This window comes from Malania oleifera, chromosome 13 (assembly GCF_029873635.1).
Source record: "Malania oleifera isolate guangnan ecotype guangnan chromosome 13, ASM2987363v1, whole genome shotgun sequence".
In the NCBI taxonomy this organism is placed as follows: domain Eukaryota; kingdom Viridiplantae; phylum Streptophyta; class Magnoliopsida; order Santalales; family Ximeniaceae; genus Malania; species Malania oleifera.
In genome coordinates this window covers 31,042,012-31,069,709 of record NC_080429.1, presented here as the reverse complement: position 1 = coordinate 31,069,709, position 27,698 = coordinate 31,042,012, and the positions used below count along the sequence as shown (strand labels likewise).

The following is a 27,698-nucleotide window of genomic DNA, read 5'->3' as shown; positions in this document are numbered from 1 at the left end:
TCTTGGTATATTAGTGACGGTTTATTAACCGTCAGTAATAGCATCATATTCATAACGATTGCCTAAGCTGTTACTAATAATAATAGTTGACTAAGAAAAAGTCAACACGATTAGTGTCGGTTCTAAGAAATCGTCACTAATACTACAATATTAGTCACAATTCTTCTAAACCGTCCCTATTAGTCTTGTACTAGTAACGGTTTATAAAACTGTCACTAAGAATGCATTTGTTGATACTAAAAAAGTCAAATCAATTAGTGACGATTTATGTAAATCGTCGCTTTTAGTCTATTATTAGCGACGAATTTATTAAACTGTCACTAATAGAGTTTTTTATTTAAAAAATATAAAGAATTTATTAACTATATTACTGACTTTTTAGAAAGACCGTCGCTAATAGTCTCTTATTAGGGACGATTTATTGAAACTGTGACTAATAGTCTATTATTAGCGATGAATTTACTAAACTGTCACTACTAGTGTTTTTTATTTAAAAATATAAATTTTTTTTTTTAACTATATTAATCACAATTAATTAAGAGAATCTTGGCAAAATACTTGGAAACTGACCTAGTTAATGAGTTCGACTTCTCAAACTCCTAAGCGGAATGATCTATGTTTGGCCAATTCGAAACTGAGATTGTTCTTAATTAACATAGTGGATGAAAAAATTGGAAGAGATGTCATTTATATATAATAATATTACTGAATATTGGTTGAAAAGATTCTCTAAGTTTAAACATTTTTAAGTTCATATCTTTTGGAATGACCATTTACTGACCAGGGAAGATGTGGTCAAGTTCTGGAATGATTAGGCTAATTTTTTAAATGCAAAAGAGTTTGAGAGATCTTTTGAAGTTGTTCATTATCACAATATTAGTAAGGAATAGGATGCATGAAATTAAGAACAATTGTTGATAATTTACGATGCCAACCCACATGGTTCTTCTTTAAGGCCAACCCAGAAAAATGACTTAAAATGAGCCTCTGTTTTTATAATTTACGATGCAACGAGGACAAGTTACCCCTGTTCAGAGTCTTATTTTATATTTTATTTATTTTTAATTATAAAACGGGAAAAAGCTCCAAGTTCATTCCTTTGGTTCTCCGTACGGTCGCTCCTTAAATCTCGCAGGTCCAACCTGCGAGATTTACCACGTGGCACGATCTAAGTTCACTCCCTTCTTAAATCTTGCAGGTCCAACCTGCGAGATTCACCACGTGTCACGATCGCTTACCAGCCACGCGTCGCCTCCGTTCGCTCCCTTCTAAAATCTCGCAGGTTTGACCTGCGAGATTTATTCACCCGTCGCCACGCGTCACGTTACCCCTGCTTCGTTCTTTGCCACGCGTCGATGGCGGAGTGGCCACCAGTTTAAATCTCGCAGCATGAAGCTGCGAGATTACGTGAGCATTATTTTGGGAAAAAATTCCCTGTTCAGAGTATTATTTTATATTTTATATACTTTTAATTATAAAACGGGAAAAAACTCCAAACATTTTTCATATTTAGGTTTCGTTTGAAACTCAAAAAATATTAGAAAAAGGAAAAAATATTCAAAAATCTACATTTTTATATTTGCTTATCAAGAGAAGGGAAAAAAAAAATATCAAATTTATAAATAAAATTTAAAATTTACATTTTTTTAGTATTTCAATTGTCTTAATTTCTAATTATATTTTTAAAAAATTATTTTAATAATATTTAATTTTAAAAAATACAAAATAAATAAAAAAATTTCACCGTGTTTTCCTTTCCTTCGACAAAATCCTTGGACAGGCAGAGAGAAAAGCTCCCCGGACCACACCACACACAATGGCGGAAGAAGGAAAAGCGGATGTTCAGCTATTTGAGCTGCTCGCCGATCTTCTTTACCAGGTCTGTAGCCCTAATTCCCACCGGTTCTGAATTGATGAATTGATGAATTGATTTGCCCTTTTGGATGTTCCAATTCCCCTTTTTCGCATGATTTTTTATTTGCTATTCTCTGCAATTTGCATATTCCAACCGAGTTACGCTGCGGTTTTGTTATCGGTTCGATTTCCTCCATAGAAATTTAATTTCGTTTTAGTGACCAGACGTAAAAAAAGTATTCGAATAGAGACAACCATATCTATAACTCAAATTCAACGGCAATTATGTACAAGACAACAATTACAATTCAAATAGATGCAATTATAACACGCATTCAATGAACTGCAAAAATGACTTTGATTAAGTGGATAAAAACAAAAGCGCATAGTGAATTACTCCATTACACTCTTATATATACCTTCTTCTGGGCAGAGGGTTTTCATATCTCAACAATCTCCCAATGGCTAATTTTTCGATCTTTGCTAGAGTTTTTATACTATTGTTGGTCATCTTCTTGGGAAGTTTCATGAGTTCCTAAGCATGAAAGGCTCTAGGGGGTTCAGATCCCCTCCACAACTCTACTCCATCCCTTGCATTGCCAAGCTTTCACCTCAATAGGAAGATTCCAGGGGATTCCAATCCCATCCGCAACTCTACTCCACCACCCAAATTGCCAAGCTTTTATCTTGACAAGAAGGCTCCAAGGGGATCCAATCCCATCCACAACTCTATACCACCCACATTGCCAAACTTTTACCTTGGTAGGATCTCTCCAAGGGGATCCAATCCCATCCACAACCCTTTTCGGCCACCCATGCCAAGCATTTACCCTTACAAGAACTCTCCAAGAGGATCCAATCTCATACACAACCTGTAATGACCCGGCCCTTTACACGGACCCGGGTGGCCACTGAACATATGAAATATGTGTATCTGATAAACATGCACGAATAACCCGCCCTAAACAAGGACAAACGGGTGTAACACATACATAACTGGGATATAAATATTGCGGAAAAACATAAACATCCATCGGAATTTCCTATTAGACATTTACCAGAATTTACTAACTGTAACGTCAAATACAAACGTCCATACTTAGAACATCACCAGTTCTTACAATCACCCAAAAAGGTACTCCGAATAAGTTTATTACACAAATAAAATACTTATGTAATCAAAACTCAAAACAAACTCCCCAGTCCCTCCAAGCAACTAAGACCGACGTCTAGAAGGACCTGAAAACAATGGTTGTATAATGGGGTGAGACACTTCTCAGTAAGGCGGAAGATATTACAATCAGTGTGTGACCATATTTTGTATTCAATTTAAAACCGATACATTAAATGAACATTTTCAATACTGAAATGCGAAAGATATATCAACATAAATAACATGAATTTCCCATAATAGCTTTTAAATCATGTATATGAGTGTTAGAACAACTACCAGCTTGGTATGATATAGTATGCCTATTTTACCCCGTGGCACGGGTTGTGCACTGATGACTCTAACAATGCCTTGTTTGTGCAGACACTGTTAAGTATCTAATATATAGTCCGACTGCCCCCATGTGGTTTATTATTTCACCAGTGGTTTCATTTCACCTGCTAGCCGACTATCTATGTACTCAAACTGATTTTAAACATGAATGGTTGCACTGTACCCTTCCAGTTGAGGAATATTCCCTGCCATTGGGGGTTATCTTTCAACCCCATAACTGAAGCTTTTTCAACTACTAACTGGAGTATCTTTCAACTCCTATTAGTGGAGTATCTTTCAACTCTTTTAGTAGCAAGCTGTGGTTCCATTTATCATATATACAATTTATAACAAAATACAGTAACCTGTGCAATTCTAGTATTTTCACAAATTCAAATAATCACATCGGGTTCAAACCAGGGCCTATCCACTTGGTTTACCCCTTTTCACAAATACAGTTCGGTGTATCACCGGCCTCTGTTTTGCACATACTCAGTATAACAAATTGGAACTCGGTTCCCATAATCTATATCAATAGTATAGAAAATTCATACATTTCCATTTCAACATATATTACACGAGTTTAGTCCAAAAATCCGCTAAATGATATAAATCCAATAAACATCATTTGAAAGAGAAAGTAAAGGATTCAAGCATCTCCTATTACAATATAAATGCAAATAAGTGTTTTTCGTAAGATTTGGAGATCGTATGCCAAAATCCTTGTTTTTACCAAAAACCGTAAAATCGTAAAACCGGCATTTCTACTTGGTAGAATTTAGCAACTAAGCAGTTAAATCATACATATAAATATAAACTAACTTTTTAGCGGTTTAGTTTTCCAAAAATGACTGTCGTAATCAAATTCCCCTTACCTTAAACCTGGAAATGAAGACACGAATGGTTTGGTCCAAAACAACGACCTTAGATCCTCGAAACCTAAAAACCACAGAATATTACCTCATTGCAATCCCGACTACTATACAAATACCTAATCAAAATCAGAATCAGATCCTTACCTTGATTTTTGGGGAAAACTTGAAAATCTTCAAAACGACGATCTGATCCGCTATAGTTGTAGAGTTTCTCCTTCTGATCTATGCAGGAACCTTCGATCGTCGAAACGGACGACGAACGGCGAAGGATCTTAGAGAGAGAGAGAGAGAATGAGAGAATTTATAGAATAAAACTTAACTTAATCTCTAAGTAATCTAAATAATTATCTCCTCCAAGATATTTATATACAAATATCTAAAAATATCTCCTTTCAAAATATCTTCTCCAAAATATCTCCTCCAAAATATCTCTTTATTTATTTATTTATTATTATTATTATTATTAGTATTATTATTGTTTTTTCGGGTCGGGTTACTACACAACCTTTCTCCGCCACCCATGCTGCCAAGCTTTTACCTTGACAAGAACTCTCCAAGGGGATCCTATCCCATGCACAATGCTTTTCCACCACCCATATTGCGAAGCTTTTACCCTGATAGGAACTCTCCAAGTGGATCCAATCCCATCCACAACTCTATTCCAGCACCCACATTGCCAAGCTTTTACCTCGACAGAAACTCTCCCAAGGGATCCAATCCCATCCACAACCCGTTTCCACCATCCCCATTGCCAAGCTTTTACTCTGATAGGAACTCTCCAAAGGGATCCAATACTATCCCCAACCCTTTTCCACCACCCACATTGCCAAGCATTTACCTCGAGAGGATCTCCCCAAGAGGATCCAATCCCATCCAAAACTCTATTCCAACACCCATATTGCCAAGCTTTTACCTTGATAGAAACTCTCCAAGTGGATCCAATCCCACCCACAACCATATGCCACCACCTACATTGCCAAGCTTTTACCTCGACAAGGAGGCTCCAAGGGGATCCACTCCCATCCACAACTCTATTCTATCACCCTCATTGCCAAGCTTTTACCCCAACAGGAAGGCTTTAAGGGGATCGAATCCCATCCACAACCCTATTTCGTCGACCACACTACCATTTTAACTGCTTGTTTGGTACGTCAGAATGGAATTGGTTAACAATATAATGGAATGAAAATTATGCGGTGAACATGTGAAAATATAAAGACCAGTTTTATTCAAATAAAAAAAATTGGGTTAGAGTTTTTCTGACACAAAAATAGCTCGCCCTCTATTAGGATGTAACCAAGTTAGTTTGGAATGTAAATCCTTTTAGAAAAAAAAAGGGTTCTAAGCTTTTCATCAGTTTCATTCTAAATTTTGGTGAATGATATGTTATTGTGTGTTTTCGTGATTATGAGTGCTTTTGGTTTCCATATAGGAATGCTTGATCTCTCTTCGATGTGTGTCCAACTCTTTGTACATTGCATGTCATTGATTGTTGCTTGATTGTGGTTTGATTAGAATCTCATATTGTCTATTAATCGTAGAGATTAGTCAATCATGTTAGTAGTAGTGAGTTTGGCGTATGTCGTATGTAAATTAATTATTTAGATTAAGCTTCAACTTTGCAAGACACCTTTGATGGGACAACCATCAGACACAATGAGCCAATGTGGTCTATACCCAAGGTCTTAAATTTCGATTTCGACCCAAATTTTGAAGCTCCAAATGTACGGAAAGTTCGACGGAAATTTTGATTTTGATGTCAATTTCAATTTCGATTTGAAAAAATAACTGAAATCAGTAGTAAAGCATGGAATTCTTTATGAAACTTTAGAAATGGTTAATAGACATAATAATGTAAGTTGTAGGACTAATATATTACAAGTTAAATACATCTATGTTGTGTATGAGGTGGAAAAGTTGTAATATAGTATGCGTATCAAACATATTTGTAAGATAATGTACATTAAACATATTTAGGTAATACAATGAAATTCATAAGTCATTTAAATATTATATATCATACAAATAATGATAATTTAGACATGAATGGTTAAATAAATGTTGCTGTGTGCTTTTTTTTTTTTTCATTAATTTCAAAAGCACTTGTAAAAATCTCTTGTTTCGATAAAAATAAATAAAAGGAAAATTTCACATCACTCCTAAGTCTCTTATTATTTGAGTTCTGAGTATAGTTAAAATTTCGACAAGTTTCGCTAAAATTTCGATATTTCAATAAATTTCAAATGATTCATTGAGATTTTGACAAAAATTATGCAAGATGGAAATTGACGGCCATTTCAATTTCGAGGGTAATGGAAACCGGAAATTTCGATGATTTTGTGGAAATTTAAGACCATGATTGCAGTACTAGCTATGAAGATACGATGGTATTCTATTAATATAAAGCATTCTGATAATCATGCGTCCATACCCATTTTTTTTATCCTTTTTTAGCAAATCAGTCAATGGAACAACTCTTTTTGAATACCCTTGAATGAATTTTTGATAGTAGTTGGCCAACCCAAAGGAACGAATATAGTAAAGCAACCTTTGAGGGTGCAAGACAATCAAGTATGGCATTGACATTCCTTGCATCCATTTGGACTTGTCCTTCGCTCACCCAATGTCCCAAGAACATTACTTCTTGGCAACACAATTCACACTTTTCTTTTTTAAGATACAACTAATTCTCTTGCAATTTGGTGAACACCTTTCTCAAATGCTTCACGTGATCCTCCAAGGAATCACTATAAGTGACAATGCCATCTAAGTATATAACCACAAAATAGGCAATATATTCATAGAATACAACATTCATTAAATTATAGAAAGTAGCGGGAGCATTAGTTAAACACAATGGCATCACCAAGAATTCATAGGAATCACACCTAGTCACACATGTTTAGGTCTAGTTTTGTGAAATAGGAGGCTTTGGGCAATTGGTCAAACAACAACTCCACATTAGGAATGTGTTACTTATTCTTGATGGTGATCTTGTTCAATGCCCGGTAATAGTGCACACACATTTGCAAAGAACCATCTTGTTTCTTTTGAAACAACACCAGAACACCATAAGGGGCGTTGGGGGTTTGGATGAGTCTAGCTCTCAACAATTCATTCAATTGCTTCCTTAATTCAATCGACTTCAAGGTTTCCATTTTATAAGGGGCTTGTGCAAGGGGTCTAGTACCTAGCATTAATTCAATTGATCTAGTTTAATTCCACAGCATGGGACTTCAACCAATTGGTTTGATTTAATTTTTGCTAAAGCGGCCAAGAATGTGGAGTCCCCTTTCCTCAATCTAGCAGTCGCTTGGATGATAGATATATTACCAACCTTATGCTTGCCTAACTTCTTGCTTGAATCCTTGTATGCAATATGAACAAACAAAGAAGCTTGTTCTTCAAAGACTAAGATTTGAGTATGTTGGGGCATCAACATCACTTCTTCCTTCACAAATTCTATGCCTAGAATGGCATTAAAGTCATAAAACAATAGTTTGCATTGTCCTTCTCATGAACCATGGTTAAGATAGTCGTAGCCATTTCCTTATTCGGCCTAAATTCAGAGAATGGCCTTCCATAGTATTGATTCGACTTGAACTTTGAGTGAGTTTGAGGCCAAAATTTGCTACTTCTTCACGACAAAATTATGGGTGGCTCTTGAATTCCCCACTTAATTCCATGATCTTCATCATGACATAAATAAGACCCCTCTAAGATAGGGGCTTCGTAGCAGTGATAGCTTTTGACAATTGCAATAGATTCACCTGTGATAGTCCTTCAACATCAAAGTCACAATTCTTCGAATCTGAAACTACCGAAATCATTTAGGACGATTGCAGGCTTGATGAGGGCTAGAATTTTGAGAATTTTGAGAAGTTTATGATGCAGGGGTGGCATCAAGGATTTGCAGCCATGGGAAAGGTTAGAAGAGATTGAAGACAGGAAGGGAAGTGAAGGGAAGAGAGGATAGAAGAGATACAAGGGGGAAAATTCATGTCGAATTCCAATTCAAATTCAACAACTGCTTACAACATGGCTTTCACACTTTATTTATAATAAAGCCTCTAAACACATGAAATTGCACACATACCCCTAAAACTATAGTACGTTACAAACATACCCCCTAGAATACCCAAATAATGCAAACAAGCCCCCAAATAAACGTACTACTATCTTAATTAAACTAAACAATAATAAAATACTAACTAAACCCAACAATCCTCTATCCAATTCTTTTGAAGTATCCTCCAAGTAGGATCTTCCCAAAATATTGCTTCTTGTCCTACATCAAATCTCCCCCAATTAGAAAAAAAATTGGCCTCGAAGTTTGAAATGTTGGAGGATTAGAAGCAAGAAGCAAACTTGGACTCTTCAAAAGCCAGCTCTTGAGTGAAATAAGAGACCACGTTCCATTGGCAGCAGTTAACACTAATGAACTTATAAACATATCAAGAATGACCCACTCAACCTTTGGTATGTCTAAAAGACTTTGGATGTCTTCAAACACATTCATTTCGTTCCTTGTAGTGTCTTCAAGTTGAGTAATTGTGCTTGATTTCTTGTCTTGGTTGATTGGTAGAGCGGGCAAAATGATCTTCTTACCATTATAATGGAAGACATATGTGTTCTTATGTTCCTGAGTCACACCCAAACAATCCAACCGAGGGGAACTAAGGAGTACATGGCCAATATTTATGGGTATAACATCACACCAAACATTAGCAAGATATTCATCCATTTGGGTAGGAACCCAAACTTATTCCGCATACATGTAGAGTAGAGTTTTTAACCCAAGATATCTCATAAGGCTCTAGGTGAGGTTCCAGTTGAAGTTACATTCGAGTGACTCCATTTCTAGATATCACATTCATAGGACATCTTCCATCAATAATTAATTTGCAGAATTTTTCCCGTACTTAAGAAAGGCATGGAATGGCTTGATATTAAGCTTAGAGTATGACAAAAGCCATTCATTTTTCCAATAAGCTGTCACCATATTGCTAGATTTCTTTATATATACTTTTACTATATATCACCAAAAGCCCTTAAAGAAAATGCTCAAAATCATGCAAAACCATGAACTTGACTCCTAATTTTCAAGAAATATCTTCAATTCACCTTAGATCTTGAGTGTCATGCTGAAATGAAACAAAGTCACTTACAAAACTCTCAAAGTGGAGCAATAAGACCTGATTTTTGATGCTGGCAGTGACAATTTCTAGGTTTTTGTGCCAAATTATCGCGCTTGCTTGCTAAATATTGGTCACTGTCCACAATCAAAATATTTCCTTGCAGGTCAAAATATCATGGAGAAAGCCCAAAATCTCGTGATTGGGTTTCTTGCGAGATTGAAATTAGGTGGACAGTCTAATAGATTCTCACTCGCAGTTGCCGATACATAGGGTGTGTGCGCTGCCGGTAGGGGTCCTTTGGTGGTGAAAGTTGGGGCGAGGGGAGATCAAGGGATGGGGATTGAAGTGGTGGTGGTAGTTTGATGGGGAAAGCATTGGAGATTAGGGTTTTTGAAGGACCGACAATTGGGTAACCTAGTGATGGGCCTCGTGGCGCATGGGCCCACATGCATGGCCAGATGGTGATGAAAATTTGAGGGAAAAGGTTTTAGAGGTTTTGATTTCAATGGGATGGGTGTTGTTGCACAATGGTGTCTGGGAAGCGGTGTTCGAACAAATAGGGACACGACTGGAATTTTAGAAGAAGTTCAGAATTGTTTTCTCATTTTATTTAATTGAAATTTCAAGGCATAGGAGAATCAGACAGAGAGAATGAAAGAATAGAAGAAGAAGAGAAGAAGAGGGGGAAGAAGAGTGAAAAGAGAAGATGGGGGAATTGAAATGGAAGAATAGAGATTGATATCAGGCTGATACCAAATGATGTAGGGGCAACATCAAGGATCTGCAGTCATGGGCTTAGTGTAGAAGAGATTGGCGAAAGGAAGGAAGGGAAGAGAGGAGATACAAGGGGGAAAACTCGCGTTCATTTCCAACTCAAATTCAGCAACTTCTTATAACATGACTTTCACGCACTAGTTGCAAGAAAGCCTCTAAACACATGAAATTACATGCATACGCCTACATTACATTACAAACAGACCCATAGAATACGCAAATACTACAGCAAGCCCCCAATACACATTATACTATCTTAATTAAACTAAACAAATAATAAACTGCTAACTAAATCCAAAAATCCTCATTCTAATTCTTCTTAAGTATTCTCCAACAAGGATGCTCCCAAAGTCTTGCTTATTGTCCTACATCAATTTGCTTTCCCTTATTCTAACCACTTATTGCTCCCCATTTGCCTTATATTTGTTTTGCTTTTGGATTTGCTTTGGAACCCTGGTATTTGCATTGATTATGAAATCAATTAAGTTGTTTGTTGCTACTATGGTTAGAGGGTGATCCTTCACACAACCCATCTTTGCAATTCCATTTGTGCCCATGGGTATAGACCAAGCAAGAAGTTTAACAACTTGTATTCCTCTCCAACATCAAGGAACTGAACTCCTTGACATAGTCATGAATTGTGCTGGTTTGTTTCAGTTGTTTCAAGGCATCCCTTATAACCTATGCCTGTTACAGGGGAGGAACTGATCTTTCAATTCTTTCTTCATAGTCTCCCATGTTTCAATCCAAGGCCTTCGTGTGTTAGCATCATCCTTTGTTTGAGTTGGCCACCAAATTTTTGCATTATGTGACAAAAACTGCTCCATACTCCACTAGAAATTTCCCATATTCTTCACACTTCAACTCCCTTTAAAATATTTTGGTTTAGGAACTCGAATCTAATGGGAGGTTTCACCCCCACCAGAGCTTGAAGAGATGGCCCTCTTCCCTAGTCTGATCTCGCCATCCACAAAACCAAGCCTACCATTTATGAATTCTTTGAGAGTTGTCATGTTGCTTGAGAGGAAATTTTTTGTTTTGTTGCAACCAGGAAGTCAACATGTGTTTGCTGCAACTCAACTAATTCCTTAGTTAATCATTTGTATTGCACTACCAATGGAACCATGTTGTTGATGGAAAACCAAGGAAGTTTTCCAATCGATCTACTCTATCTTGCCAACCTGAATTCGTGAGCTATGAACTAGGCTCTAAGATCAATTATCAAGGGGTCTTAATTTCCAACAAATTTTTACCTATTGTGATGGCACTAGGTCTCACTTGGTTCAACCAATATCCCACAATTAAATTTGTTGGTATGTTGTCCTACAAGTGTACTGACAGCATAGCATGCATATAAGCCAAGCAGGAGAAGCACCTCCTAACCATGCACAAGCACTCACATATGAATCCTGGTGGTTTCATGAATGCAACATGTCTATTGAAACCAATTGACAACCTCAACTGCATAGGAAAGTAAGTGACTCCAATGGTTGTGGTTATGCGATGAGGGAAGTCTAGGAAGGGGTTGATTTTGATAGGGTGGCAGTGGGAAGAAATTTGGTGCACACATGGGGGCACACCAGTTGTTAGATAATGATCAAAATTTAGGGATCGGCTAGTTAGAGACACTTGATTTCAATGGTGTGGTGGTGGTGTTGCAAATATTACTAGCGGAATGGTGTTCATAGATGAGGGAGAGCAGTACATATGCTTTTTTTAGGGGGGGGGGGGGGGAGGGAAATTATGATTTAATTCAAATTATGAACTAACTTCACAACATGCCCTACCCAAACACCTTCACACCCTAAAGTTAACTAAAGTGTAAATGCATAATCACACATCTTTTTAGAGCATAATCATACATGACCCCTATGTGAAACAAATACAAAATAGGCAGAGTTTAGGTGCATCATGGTTTTCTAAATCTAAGTATAAAAAAATATGTATGCCATGGTTTTAAATAGTAGCCGTTACTAGTTTGTAACAATTTTTTGAGTTCTCAATACCGTTACACATTGCTAAATTGGTGGGAAAAAAAATCGCAACTGCAGCAGCTGTTATGGAGGGAAATTATGATTTAATTCAAATTATGAACTAACTTCACAACATGCCCTACCCAAACACCTTCACACCCTAAAGTTAACTAAAGTGTAAATGCATAATCACACATCTTTTTAGAGCATAATCATACATAACCCCTATGTGAAACAAATACAAAATAGGCAGAGTTTAGGTGCATCATGGTTTTCTAAATCTAAGTATAAAAAAATATGTATGCCATGGTTTTAAATAGTAGCTGTTACTAGTTTGTAACAATTTTTTGAGTTCTCAATACCGTTACACATTGCTAAATTGGTGGGAAAAAAAATCACAACTGCAGCAGCTGTTATGGTCCACTAGACCACTACTATTTCTTTTAGATAATAGAAGAACTATATTAGATAGAAAAAAGAAGGTACAACGTGCAGGGACAAGGAGTGCGCCAAATAACAACAAAAGACCATCAAAGAAAAAGGAAAAAAGAAAGAAAGTAAAACACCCAAGATCACAAAATAAAACTAGACTAAATTAACTAAGGAAAGCCCTTTTCAAACCCTTTCCATCCTAATTTATCGAGCTCTTCAAATTCACTAACTCTCTTTGACCCTCAATCTTTTGACTTTTGCCACCATCCAATCACACCTCATTTCTTCTAACATCAGTCAATTTTAAATCCATTTTATCCAAAAGATCTTGAGCTTCTACCTCCTTCTTAGGAGTCTCCTCCAGTGGTGTAGGCAAAATTCCATCCATACGCTGTAAACTATTAACCAGCCCATCATTTTCAAAAATAGATACTCTCTCTAAACCTTACGGTGGGGAGGATGAACATAAAATAAATCCCTTAGCTTGTCACAAGAGTCAGAAACATAACCATATTGTTCTCGAATCTCACCCAACAACAATCCCCCACCATAGTCGAACTCACTAATATTGTCACTCCCTGAATCTGAAAAAACCCCCATTTCTTTTATCTCCTTTCCTTTACTTGCCTCATTGTAGCCCCCAATTTCCTTCTTTGCATTAGTCTTCCACTAGGCTAAATCTATATTCTCCTTTAGAATGTCTCCATAATACCTTTGGCACTGACTCACCAGATTTTTCTCTCATCCTCAAATATCGTCCTCATCCCCACGCCTATACGAGTTGCCTTCTGACAAGAACAAACCTTGTTGCCCTCAGATCTTTTAGAATTTGGATAAAAAAACATTAAAATTTCTCCCCAAGACAGCTTCTAATTTTTCACTCCTTTCCACCCCACCTTTTGATCCCTTTTCAGCACTAGTCTCATCTTTAACATCACAATCTTGTTTCAAAACTAACATGCTACTATTCTGATTTTGTTCCAAAGCTTGTTCATTTCGATTTGTATCTCAGAGAGCTGGAGTTTGTGAAAGAAGTCCATTATCAAAAGGCAAAAAGTCCTTCTTCCCACTTATCAACACCTGAATATTAGGAACGGTATTTTGGGCCTGCTCATTATTGGGATCCAGCAAGGAAGTACCCGAATCACCTTGTTCCTTCGGCTTGGAACCCAAAAGATGTGGTTCACCCTTAATCTCCATATTACTGCCCACATCATACTTACCTAAACATTGGGCCTACTCAAATAATGGACCGAGTTTAGATAAGAGAGATGCACCTTCTTTTTCAAATATTTGGGCCAGGTCCAACGCAAGAAAAAAACCGCCCTGCCCACTCCTCTTCATGATCTACTCCTTGAAAACAACCCTAACTGCCTCAGAGAGGTGTGCAGCTTCCCCTGGAATCCTAGCTTCCTTCGCATGCTAGTCAGTTGATTCTGGTTGGTTAGCACTGGAACCTGTCTTCGAGACTCCATAATCCTTCTTCTGTATTGTACCTCCACGCCTACAGCACTGCTCTTCCCTTTCAACCTCTCTATCCTGATTTTCCGAGAGATCTTGACTTCTGCAACCTTCACCTTCCGCTTTTTTACCTTCCCGCACCACCTGACTCCACAATCTGGGATGAGAAGAACCATCTTCAGCTACACCTCCAAAATCCTAGTGAAATTCCTTAGCTAACACGCTGAAATCGCTTGCAAAGTGACACCACCCCTCACCCTTTTTGCTGCCAGGAATAAATGCTGAAAGTTTCTTACCTTTCCACCCCAACCCTGACTCCAAAACTTCCACTCCTTCGTCCATCTAATAGACAGCCAATACTGTGTGATACCCTTGCGCATACATCAAAATCTCCTGTCCATGTGACTGAAAACCAACAATCCATCAGCAAACCAGGATGCAGCCTCTTGTGAAAACCTAAGCCACCCGTTTTGAGCAGCATTATTATCAACCACAAGCAAAGATGAAACCCCCCTGCCCTTGCCCAAGCATACCCTGCAGCAGTAAGTTTCATAGAAGTGTATGCAGATTGTTTCACAAGAGAGGAAGAGAGAGAACAATAGAGAGAAATCGAGACATCCTTGACCTTCCTGCTCTGAGCCCTGAAGATGAACTTCGAGGAAGAAGATTTGACCTTGCAAGGGCTTTTGCGAATATGAAGCTACCAACTTGCAGTCTTGTTCGCAGTAGGTTTCACTACTTTCTAAAGAGCTTATTGCTGTACCAATTGGGAAGTACCAGAGCAAAGAATCGAAGAAGAAAAAAATCTTCTTACGATGAGTGGCTGCTTCTGATCTATTTCTGCTGCAGCAACTACTCTGGTCATTGAAGCAGCATCGGCTACCTTCTAAATCCTAGGGAGATTTGTGAGAGAGGTAGGGAAAGTCGTTTCACGAGAGAGAGAGAGCCCAGGAGCACTGCTAGGCCAGAATCAGAACATCTCCAGCTACCTTTGAAACCCTAGGGAGATTCACAAAAGACTATCAATGGGAATGATAATCTAAAATGGAAAAACTGTAAGGTTCTTATGGACCACTAAATGGCTACTACAAGACTCTTACAGTAAAAAATAATTTTTTTCCCTTTTTCTTCTCACTGTTGTTTTTTTCCCCTTTTTAAACCATTCTCTAGAAACTATGTGAAGAGAGTGGGGAGAAAATTATAACAAGGCTGATAATGATGCAAAAATTATTTATTTTTTTAAGGTACGAGAGATGCATTAGAGGGCGGGCCATGGATCTACACAGCAACGACCCTCCCCTTACCCAGCGGGGAGCCTTGTGGCCTGACGATGCCCTTTTTTTTTCCTTTTTTTTTTTATGTGAGAGATGCATTAATAAACAATTTGACATGAACATTGTTTTGTTAGGAAGTATTTATTTTGATAATTTAGTAATTTAATATTTCTTTTCTATATTTTTCAACTTCAAACTTTTTTTTTTTTATTTAAAGATTTTGTCATGTTCAAGTTGTTGCTTTATTTATTTAATGATAAATTTTATGATTTCATATTATAATTTTAAAGCTTATGTTATAGTTATACAATATAACTTGTTGGTCATTACTTTAAAAATAAACTAATAGAACTTGTTCAATTTGTTGTATTTATGTGCCTGATAGATTAATGAAGCATATAATATATTTTGTTTTATTAATTAATTTATCACACATGATTAATGAAAAAGTGGGAATATATATATATATATATAGTGACTGTATAAATTTTCTATCAATAGCTTTTTAAAACAAATGTAAAATTTGTTACTCTTACTAGAACATACTGAGGTTGTGCATGCTTGAAATAAAATTCACTGCCTACACCTGCTTTATGTAACATCTGCTGCTCTCGCTTCCCGTTACACCCATTATTATTACACTACACTGCCCGTTACCACTATTTAAAAAAATGATGTATGCTGAATAGATGGTTTAAACGTCATTGGCAGTTTGCTGTCAACAAGTCTTTAATCTTTGCTTAAAGATACTACAATGTCAGTTATACTGTTCACAGACAATTAATTGAAGCACAAACTGTGTAGGTAATATTACCTCCTGCATGCAAGAAGGGTGCAGTCCCTACACCAAAAATCTTTTGAAGGAAAAATTATCAATATTTCCCATACAAATCAACGTTAATATGGCGTGAAATGGATGATGAATAGTGTAGGAATAATATCCCTTTTTCAAGCTTCATTGGGTATGTAGCAAAAGAAAGCTAGTTTCATTAATTATAAGTGACATTTATTCAGTTGCCTTCATCATCTGTGAAACCATGCAATATGCATTTTGACAGATAAATGCTGAGTTTCTTATTGGGTTAACTGATGCATGGTGCCTAGAATTTCATTTTGATGCTCTTCATTTAGTCAATTTTGTTTGTCTACCTAAACATCTTGCAAGCGGAATCTGCATTTGAGAATTATGTATGTGAAGAATGAGAGGAAAGAGTAAACCAAATGGTTTGTTCCATAAATGAATAGTCTCCGCTATGGCTCTTGTAATGATTCACTCAGTCTTGAGAAGGATCCTCACTCACTCTCCTCACTTTCTCGATCAAGACTATGGTGCTGATAGCTATTGACAATGGGGATTTGTTTGGTCCAGATCAAAGGGAAATCTTTCGATTTGAGATTGGATAAAGTAGGGCTGGTTGGAGCTTGCTTTGTTCAAGAGAAGAATTAGTGGATGAATTGATGGTTTCATTTTCCGTCAGTTGCAGCAAAATGGTTTTCACATGGACTCTCATCTCTTGTTGGAAGACTAAGCAAGGTTTTTGTAGCTCCACTTGGGTTTTTGTTGATTATTGGATGGTGATTCATGCGAGGGTAGGGAAATTATTGGAATTAAGGCATGGTTGGAGAGGGAAAAGATATTATTTGTCCTTGAAGGATCCAGAGACAATGGGTGGTCTCGATTTGGGGAAGAATTCAATATTTTGGTTAGCTTTTGTTTGTTAGGCATTGATGGAGTTGATAGTAATAAGAGTGATGAGAAATGGTCCTGGAGTTCGATAGTTTCTGAATAAAAATGAAGCTAATGGAGTTCGATCAATTCCTAAAATAGGTGTTCGCTTTATTCCTAACGATGGAGTTTGCTTGATTCTCAAGGATAGAGTTTGACCGATCCCATAGGATGTGCTGGAGGTGGTGTGTGTTTGTTGTAGGGGGGGCGGGGGAATGCAATAGGGGGTTTTGTTAATAGCTTTTATTGATCAATCGACATCCTTGAGGGAGAAGGCTTTGGTGGAGGAGGCTAGACTAGAGGTGGCTAGGGTTTTTTGCATAGACAAAAGTGATGGCTAAGATTGGGTGGGTTGGGCCTAGGCTTTTGACAATTAATATATATATATATATATGGGCGAAATGTTTGAGAATAATAAAGGCCTTTTAAGCTTCTTGATGGGCATGTTGGTTAAGGAGGCCCAAGAGTAGATTCTTGATTCTATAATGGGCTAGTATAGAGAAGAGAAGATTTAGTAGTGTAAATTGCAATTGGGCCAATCGAATGGGCAAAGCCAAATGCTTAGTCAGGATTCAAGTGAAGAAGAAGGCCCTCGTACAAAAATGGGCCAGTATAGAGAAGAGAAGATTCAGTAGGGTAAATTGCAATTGGGCCAACCGAATGGGCAAAGCCAAATGCTTAGTGAGGATTTAAGTGAAGAAGGCCCTCGTACAAAAACCTCTAAGGTTATGGGATTCTGCATCTCCTTCGAACATAAGAAAGAAGTGTGCGGTTTAGCATATTCTATCCACTTCAAACAAGATATATGGTGGCCAAGAGGAGAGAAGCATGTGCTTTAAGAATAAAAAAGGAAAAGGAAATTGTTGAATAATTGGGTAAAATGGAAGACCTAACTTCAATGATAGGTCTCTCCCTATATTTATAATAAATGTCAAGTACAATACCAATGACCATAACACCTTTACTCACACTTACTAACATAACTCTAACACGTAATAATAATGACTAAATAGCCATTAACACTCCCACTTGTTACATGTGAATTTCACATGAGCAACTCCCAAGGCTCTAATGAACGAATAAGCAAGTTAAAACTTAGACTTCACATGAGTGGTTGTAATGAGATTCTGTACAAATTTAACCTGAGTAAAGTGAAAATCAACTTCAATGTGCTTTGTCCGCTCATGGAAGACCGGGTTGGAGGCAATATAAATTGTAGTTCAATTATCATTCATCAACTCCATAAGCTGAGAATGTGGAAAACCTAGTTCTTTCAACATGTTCTTCAACCAAACAAGTTCACATATAGTGTGCGCCATAACCCTATATTCTGACTTAGCACTTGACTTAGCTGTCACAGTTTGTTTCTTACTTTTCCATGATGCCAAATTACCACCGACAAAGATACAATACCCGGTTGTGGTTCTTTGGTCGGAAGGCAACTCGACCCAATTTGCATCTGTATATCCCTGAATATGAGTGTGACCCCAATCCTGATATAAGAGACCTCTCACTGGTGCATCTTTGAGATATGTCAAAATGCGAATTACTGCATTCTCAGTGACTTGTTCTTGGGGATTCGAGAAATTGACTCACAACACTTGTTGCGAAGGATATATCTTGTCAAGTGACCATGAGATAATTCAACTTTCTAATAAGTCTTTGGTACCGACTTGGGTTAGACAACAAATCACCCATATCTGGTACTAACTTACTATTAGGATCTATGGGTGTATCACCAGGTTTGAATCCCAAAAACTCGTCTCATCTAAAAGATTAAGAACATACTTTCTCTATGATGAGACAGTTCTTGTACAAAATCTCAATACTTCTATACCCAAGAAGTACTTCAATGGTCTCAAGTACTTGGTTTGAAACTTAGTTTGTAGGAAAAACTTTAGTTCCTGGATACCTCAATCATCATCACCAATGATCAAAATGTCATCCACATAATAAGCAAAATCTTGCCATATGGAGTATGACAATAAAATATAATGATATACTACACATTGTCAGAGGCCAAACTCAAGAATTACAATACTAAATTGGCCAAACCATGCTCTGGCAGATTGTTTTAAGCCACATAATGATTTCTTAAGCTGACACACTGAACCTAACTCCCCCCCTGAGCAACAAGCCCAGGTGGTTGCTCCATAGAAGTAGTGGCTAAAGAGATGAACAAACATCTCGAGGCATGTTTAGCGACTAGAGAGAATGTGTCTGAATAATCCAAACCGTACTCTCAAGTATATCCCTTAGCAAGGAGGTAAGCATTCAAACGAGCCACAAAGACATTAGGATTGACTTTCATATTGTACACCCAATGAAAAACAACCACAAACTTTTTAGGACGAAGAGATACCAAATCCCAACTATCATGATCATGTAGCGCACATCTCTTCAACCATTGCAATCCTTCTCCCAAATTGGGACAAGGCTTCAGAAATAGATTTTAAAAGAGCAATAGGAGACAAAGTACTAATGAAACAGTAATACAAGGGTGACAAGAAATCATAACAAACAAATATAGAAATTGGATATTGGGTGCAAGTGTATTTACCTTTTCGAACAGCTATAAAAAATCAACATCATGGGAAATAAGATCATTTGTTGAGGGAATTAGAGGCGCATTAGTATAAGCTAGAGGAGGCTCTCCTCCCTTGAGTTGTCGTGTGTATACTTGCAAATTGGGATGATCCAAGAGACGAGAAGGACTTAAACTAGATGAAGATGTAGGAAGATTGGACATAGATAATAGGTTGGGATTTGGAAGGCAAGATAGAGGAAGGGACTCGCCAAGGTCAATATAACTCAACTCAGAGTAGTATGGTGTAGACTAAAAAAAAGTGTCATCAATAGAGACAAAATTGATATAAAGTAGGCTATAATATCGATATCCCTTTTGGTATGGGAATAGCCTAGAAAAATACATTTGATAGCATGAGGATCCAACTTATCCGTTTTTGGAGTTAATTGATGAATAAAGGACACAATCGAATATACAAGGAGGAAGGGAAAATAAAGGAGCCTTAAGGAAGATAACTGAATATGATATTTTACCATCAAGGACAAAGGATGACATTTTATTGATGAGGGAGCAAGTTGTGAGAACAACATCACTCCAAAAATCCTCTGGGACATTCGTTTGATAAAATAGAGCATGGTTGACTTCAAGAATATGTCTATTTTTCTGCTCTGCAACTCCATTTTGTTGTGGAATGTGGCCACAAAAGGACTAATGGATCATACCAAAATTAGTCATATAGGTAGTGAATTGGGTACTGAAGTACTCCTTAGCATTCTCGCTATGAAGTACCCTGATTGGCATATCAAATTGAGTCTTTATTTCAGAGCAGAAGGCACACGAGACATTAAACAACTCAAAATGGTCTTTTATTAGATATAACCAACTCAAAACCCTAACTTCAACGTGACATGACTAGGATCCAAATATTAAAATAGGTTACCATGAAAGGACTAACCACACATTTGTCGACTCGGGAAGAAAAGGGAACACGATGATGTTCTCCCAATTAAGAAGACTCACACTCAAGATTTGACATAGAACTCAATGTAGGAACTAGTTGTTTCAACTTGTCCAAGGATGAGTGACGACGGCGACAATGGATTTGAATTGGTGTAACTGCGGTTGTGCAGGCAATGGGAGGAGAAAGCGACTCAAAGTAGTAAAGCCCACGAGCCTCACTGTCCTATGCCAATTGTCTTCCTCGTCTTCAGATCCTGAATAACCATAGAATTAGGAAAGAAAGTGGTAAAACAATTTAGTGACTTTGTAAGCTTACTAACTGACATAAGATCGGAAGGGGATTTAGGAATGTATAAATCAGAAGAAAGAGAGATGGAAGAAGTAAGATTTGTTGGTCCTATCCCCTTAATAGCAATAGTGTACCCATAAACAAGGGTAACTTAAGGTAGATCTTTAGGATACTAGAGAGCAGAAAAGAAGTTGGTTGCACCTGTTATACGGTCAGTGGCAGCAGAATTGATAACCCAAGGACTAGTGGGCAAAAGATGCAATATGTAAGATGATTGTTGAGACAATTGATACTGTAGAAACCTTGAATTTTCCTCCTCTGATATAGTCACAGTATGCCGTTCATTCAAACAAGTGACTAACGAGGGAACCATACTTTTGGGATTTGCAAATTCCATCTTAACAGTCACAAACTTAGACTAATGATAACAAGATTAATTGCTGGAACAATCAGAGTAACCACAAACAAGGTGACTCGGCATGAACGAGTCACAAATAAAATAGTACAAGTTTGCCACAGCACCAAGAAACTCAGATGCAGTGCCAAGAAACCAAGACACAGCACTGAAACAATTGGAGAGGTGAACCACTGAAACTACCACTCACAAATCACCAACAAACTTAAATAACACTGCCACAACCTCACCAAAAAAAAAAAGACCTTATGGACACTATAAGAAACCAACACACAGCACTGGAACGATTGGAGAGGTGAACCACTGAAACTAACATGGACAAATCACCAATAAACTAATATGACACTGCCACAGCCTCACAAAAACAGCTTAAGAGCACTAACACTGCTCCAAGGGAGTCACAAATGACCTTTACTAACACCAAACGACCAGTAATGAATTACCAGAAGTGCATGGTCCAAACAAAGATTGGGTATTTGAGCAAAACACATGCCCAATGGCTTGATATTTTGGTCTATAGAAAGGATTAGAACATCGAATAAAAAACACAGCAAATCTCACTGTTTCAGACTCAATAAATTCAATAAATATTGACAAACAGCTTCACGAAGCGTCAAACAACCATTCCTAGGGAGCTGCACACGAGTAATTAAAGAAGGTGATATCTTTGGACAAAAAATTGGATGAAAAACTCCATTCATATGTTTATAGAGGGATTAAATCACTGCTATGATTTCAGGTCAAAAACATGCCCAAAAGTAGCTTCACACATTGGCGTGTGGGGTTGGCACTGGCAGCCTTCGACCAGTGCGTGAGGGCTTGTGGGGAAGCTCCTGGAGATAGGATTTCAGTGGGGGGGTGGGGGGAGTTTGGCATTGTTTGTGGGTGACTTGTGTTTTTTTTTTTTCAAAATCTATAGTATATTTTATGTTCCTGTACTGGCAGTATAACCCAGGAAATTTCCAGCCACTGGTCTGACTTTTGGCAGTTGCTGGCTGTTTTCTAGGGCTATAGTGTTGCTGGAAATTCTTCTATGATGGTAGACAAGCAGCGGATTTAGGGTTTTAGACTTTGGTTTTGATGGTGGCTGTAACAATTAGGGTTTAGGTTTCATCATCATGCTCTTGACCATATTGAATCATTGGGTAAAATGGAAGACCTAACATCAATGATAGGTCTCTTTCTCTATTTATATATGTCAAGTACAATACCAATGACCATAATACCCTTACTCACACTTACTTATGTAACTCTAACACGTAATAATAATGCTAAAAGACTAAATAACCATTAACAGAGGCGAAATCATATTAAGTGGGTTCGAGGATAAAGTATGGGGGATCTCTTCTAAAAAATTTTTATTCTTGTGGAGTTGAAAATCAAGACTTTATTGTTGGTTCGGAAGGGATTTCAGATGATAAGGGAGTCAATTTGGATATTTTGAAGAGTCGAAAGGTTTATGCTTGTCAAAAGGAAGTGCAATTGAGTTTTGAAAGGTGAACATATTTTGAAGATTATCAGAATTCATCTGGTGACAAAACAAAAAAAGTAAAAATAAAAATTAAGAGAGATTCTCAAGGTATTTCAAGAATAGTGGAGGAGTCTATCGTCAAGAGGGTTAATACAAGTAAGGATGGTAAGAGATGGAGGGATGTTTTAAAGGATGATGGGTAGTAGTAATTTTGGTTGTGACGAGGGTTTACTCTTGGATCAAATTCTGGAGCAGCAAGGATTTTGTTCTGATTCTTCTTTTCATTGTCTCGGGGACTTATCTTATGTGCTGCTGCCGCCTCTAAAAACATTCTTGATCATCATTTAAAGAACTGAAGGTAAAAGATGGAGTTCTGCCTACTCCAGTTCAAGTTTCTGTCGGTAAAGACATTCAAACTCAGAATCTTTTTTTTCAGCTTGGGCCCCTCGTTGGCTGATCATGGAGGAAATGAAGTTAAGCTTGATGGGGATAAATTAAAGTGAAGGGTCAGAGGAAATTAGCAAACTTGATTTGTTCGGAGAATTATGATGGGAAGGTATTAATTAAAGAAGGGGCTTTCTTTGATAATTTCAGCTCTTTACTTTTATTTTTGTATTTATCATTTTTTATTTTTAACTTTTCTTTTTGATCTCTGCATTTGTTTTTCCTCTTTTTCGTTTTGAGAATTTTGTATCCTTGCTCCAATTGTACATTCTCTTTTTTAATATATCTTCTTTTATTATCAGAAAAATGTGCATGAAGAATGCTGTCTATTATTTAAAATGTTATATTAATGTCTGTACCGTCATTTGTCAACCAAATTTGCTGACTACCTCTACGATTATAGAATGGCGTTTGGATTCAGGTGCAAGGCATTCAAGCAGTACCAGAGTTTCATGCAAAGAGTGGTTGCAGAAGTAGAAATGAAGCATCAAGCATAGTTTAGGATTTTTTTAAATCTAATGCTTAGAAGTTTTGATCTGTTGAACTTTAGAGCATTTTTTTTTCTCTAATTTTTTATTTTTAAAATTTTTCCTCTTGGGTTCCAAAAGTTGCAAATTAAAAAAAAAAATGAATTAAAAAAAAATTGTTTAAATGATAAAAAATCACACAATTTTTTTTTGTTACTACTGCATGTTATGGATTTTTTGTTTTTAGAAGCTCGTTGAACTTCGAAGAATCTTAGGCAAAAATTCCACCTTCTTGTTTAATTTTCCAAATTAATATAGGAAAGTTCAAAAACATCTTTTTATTGTTTTCTAGATTTCTTATATAAATATTATAAAATTGAAAAAAAATTCTATTTTTTGTAATTATTTGGAAATTTGAAAATGGAAAATGAGAACTATTCTCCTCAACTAAACAGACCCTTAAGATTTATTGATGATAATATTTTCAAAAAATCTTTATTTTGATCATATGGAGCTTATATTTTTAAAGATAATTTTATTTTTTTGTGATTTGCAGTGGTCTTGATGATGATTTTTTATGGATTTTTACATTAGTTAACGTTTTTTGTAAAATATTTACAGTTTTTTTCAACTGACATCTCATTTTACTTGGGCAAGTGCCATCTCCTAAGAGACATCCTATCATTAAAGCTTAAGACTTCAGGAGATTCAAATCTTAGGAAGGGCAGGAATGGATATGGGATGGGACTTGGGCTACCTCTCTTTGTGTAGTAAGCCTGAAGCTTAGACGAGTGCCTCATGCACCGCGCTTTTGACTACCTTGCATGTGTCATTGTTATGATTAAGAATCTAACTCAAATAGGAGGTGTTGTGCTATGTTATAGAAGAAAGGAGCATTTGGCTGCTGCTATGTGTTACCCTCTAGGTCATTAGATCATGCTTCCTCATAATTAAGAGCTCTAAAATTCAGAAGCAACTTACTGTTTTGACAAACTGCAAGACTATTTATCAAAAAATATCTGGTATAATGTCATTGCTGCAATTTATTATATTTATGTACAACATTATTGTTGGATTCTTGTGTAGTGATGCCCCATACATTAAAATCTTTGTGTAGGTTGAAGCATTAACAAATCAAGAAGAAGTCGAATTACGTGCTAAAATTGAAAGCCTTGATTTAGAGGTCAAAAAAATCCCTCCAAAGTCTGCTCAGAATCTTGGTGAGGTAAATCTGAAGTTCAATTGTTCATATTTTTTGAGTTTGTTCTCGCTCATTCTTCCAGGATTTCTATATTTACTTTTTTCTAGTAGAGTTAACATCTGAAGCAAGCCTTTTTCTTTTCTGGCCATCTTTCATTGTTGTTTATGTAGTTGGAAATAGCCAGGGAGTTGGATAAACTATCAGAGAAGCTAGATGATGTGGATGAGATGATATCCTCAGCCATGGCAGCAGACCCACAGGTGCAGACCCTGTTGAGTAGTACTGCAAATGTATGGATGCCAGTTATCACTGCTACTACCGATGAACGCCGTAATTTTTCAGCGTCAACCAGTGATGATTATCCTGAGGCGAAAGGGAAGTGTTCCCACTGATTTCCATGCTTTGATTCTCATTATCGTTGTATGTTTTCCCTCTTGGAGAAATGGATCGTGTTCTTGTGTTTTCTTTGTGTCTCAATGCAATACAAGGCCCTGTTTATTGTACTCCTTGTGTTTCTGTGTTCATTCTCTCCCCTGCCTTTGTGAAAGTTGTGAGCGTTATCCTGTATTGTTTGATTATAGAAAGTACGATGAGATCATGATTATCCCACGAGATTGTATACATGTATGACAATCAACATTATGTTGATTGAATGGGATTTGTGAATCATTTCATACATTGAAAGGTGAATTTTTCCAAAACTTGCCATGCTTTTGGTTTGCTGGATATATATTTTAAAAAATAAGTTACTTATAATAGGTTGGTTACAATTAATTATGCAAAAATTATGGTAATATCATGAAGCAAACAACAATGTAAAACTCATTGCATAACAAGGAATAGATTAGGTATAACTGTTTTCAAATTTTGTCATACTTAAGGAATATACAAGGAGTAGCTACTACCTACATTGCTAAAATTTTCACCATGTCCCATTTTATTCCAAGAAAGAGCTATTTTGCGAACCAAACGAGCCATTAGTTCGGATATGTTTTGGGCATATATCACAAGGCTATATGTATACTAAGAAGATTAAGAAAAGTAGGAAAAATGAGGATTTATTCATGAGTTCTAATAACATGATAGTGTTTGGGAGCATTGATTTTGTGCTTTGGATTTGGTGTGAATTTGAACAAAATGTAATATAATTTTGTATGTGTTATCCAAATCCACTCAAATTTAAATTCAAGATTCAAAATTTACATTGCAAATTATAGGAACAAAAATATGCATGATTATACTATAAGTATTTGAGAGTATGGATTTTGGGTTTGAATTAGATTAATGTAGATTTAAAAGAAAATTTAATGCAAAGTTATTTTATATTTCATTAAAATTTATACAAATTAAAATTCAAATATCAAATTTCTTTTCTCAAATGCATGGTTAGAGGAGTGATATAATAAATTTTATAAGAGATGGGTAGTAGGGGATATATGTCCCCTTTAAAGCTTTTATTGCATATTTGGTACATAGGAATGGAAGGAATCATAAGAAATGAAATCGAATTTATTTCTTGATTTTATCATAAATTTCATTCAAGTTTACATTTCATTCACTTCCTATTTCATTCTATTTTGCAGACTAAAATGAATAAAATGATTACAAATCATTGATGTATACATGTTGGTTTAATGTTTTTAGGCATAAAACTTTTAGTTCATTTAACATAAGTCGTATTGTTTGATTTGTATTCAATAATTAAATAACTCAAACTGAATTGAGGTTAATTGGGGCTCAAATCAAATATTTAAAGGCCATTGAAGTACGCATAGTTGTTTAATGAATCATAGTCTTCTTTCTCTTTGGGTTCAAAAATCCATGAAAGAACTTTGTATTGTTATCCCCCGCCTCCAACCACTTCTTTATGGCTAGCTGAGAAATATGAATCTCCTCCCTCTTTTCCCAAGCTTCCAACTCGAGTTTAGTAAGGAAGAAATCTTCCTCCATTTTTGGCGAATACCCTTCCTGTAGCTGAGCCTCTAGAACCTCCATATTTTTCTCCAGTTTTTTAATGTTCTGATGCAAATGTCCAAAAACTTGTTTGTTCCAATTTCAAATTGCAACTTTTGTATGCTTCAATTTAGCAGCAAGTCTAACTAAACCTATGCTATGTGATTCCTCCCTTCAGGCTTCCTCCACGCAAGATTTAAAAGACGGATGAGTGCTCCACATATTCTGATACCTGCAAGGAGAAGGACCATACTGATGCAAATTTCTATGAAATCGAATAATCAATGGGTTATGATCTGAGGTCCTCCCCTTTCCATACTCAAAATAAGTATTTGGAAAAGATTGGAGAAGATTCGAATTATAGAGGACCCTATCCAATTTTGCCCAACTCCAAGAATTTCCATTGTGACCATTACACCAAAACATGTTGTTGCCAGTACCAACCAAATCCATAAGACCACAGTTGTCTAAGCAAGTATTAAATTCTTTCATAGCCGATAACGGCCTCGTATGACCACAAATACATTCTGAATATGAACGGATGATATTAAAATCTCCCGCCACAAACCAAGGGAAATCATACCTCTTTACAAACTCCAAAACATTCCAAAGTTCCCGACGATCTGTTTGACGACATTTAGCATAAAAAAATGAAGCCAAGAAATTTTGTTGCACAGAACTAAAAATACTCAAAATAACTTGATCAGACATATTTTGTAACTCAAAGTGCACTTCTTCTTCCCAAAACATCCAAAGTTTACCCCCCACTGATGCATTCGCACAAAAATTCAGAAAATTTAGAAAGTCAGCCCATTGCGACATCAGACTTTCATCAGAAAATGGCTCTAAAATAACCAAAATAGAAGGCGAAAATTTCCTCATTAACTTTTGTAAACGGATTTTAGACGTGCCTAAACCCCACACGTTCCACACTAAAATTGTATTAATCATAAATCAAGTTTCTTTGGATGAGTAATAACC

At 36.6% G+C, this 27,698-nt stretch overlaps 1 protein-coding gene across 1 annotated transcript; it reads left to right on the top strand.

The window, feature by feature from the left end:
* Window positions 1-1,739: 1,739 nt before the first annotated feature.
* Window positions 1,740-25,465, top strand: LOC131146146 (uncharacterized). Its single transcript, XM_058095510.1, has 3 exons — window positions 1,740-1,879; window positions 24,681-24,788; window positions 24,935-25,465. Exons 1-3 carry the CDS (start codon window positions 1,817-1,819, stop codon window positions 25,154-25,156), a joined length of 393 nt encoding a protein of 130 aa, XP_057951493.1. The 5' UTR covers window positions 1,740-1,816; the 3' UTR covers window positions 25,157-25,465.
* The last annotated feature ends 2,233 nt before the right edge of the window (window positions 25,466-27,698 follow it).

Coding starts and splice junctions, on each gene's coding strand:
- LOC131146146 (XM_058095510.1), top strand. CDS start 1,817: ATGGCGGAAGAAGGAAAAGCGGATGTTCAGCTATTTGAGCTGCTCGCC. Junction 1,880..24,680: donor TCGCCGATCTTCTTTACCAG/GTCTGTAGCCCT, acceptor ATCTTTGTGTAG/GTTGAAGCATTAACAAATCA. Junction 24,789..24,934: donor CTGCTCAGAATCTTGGTGAG/GTAAATCTGAAG, acceptor TTGTTTATGTAG/TTGGAAATAGCCAGGGAGTT.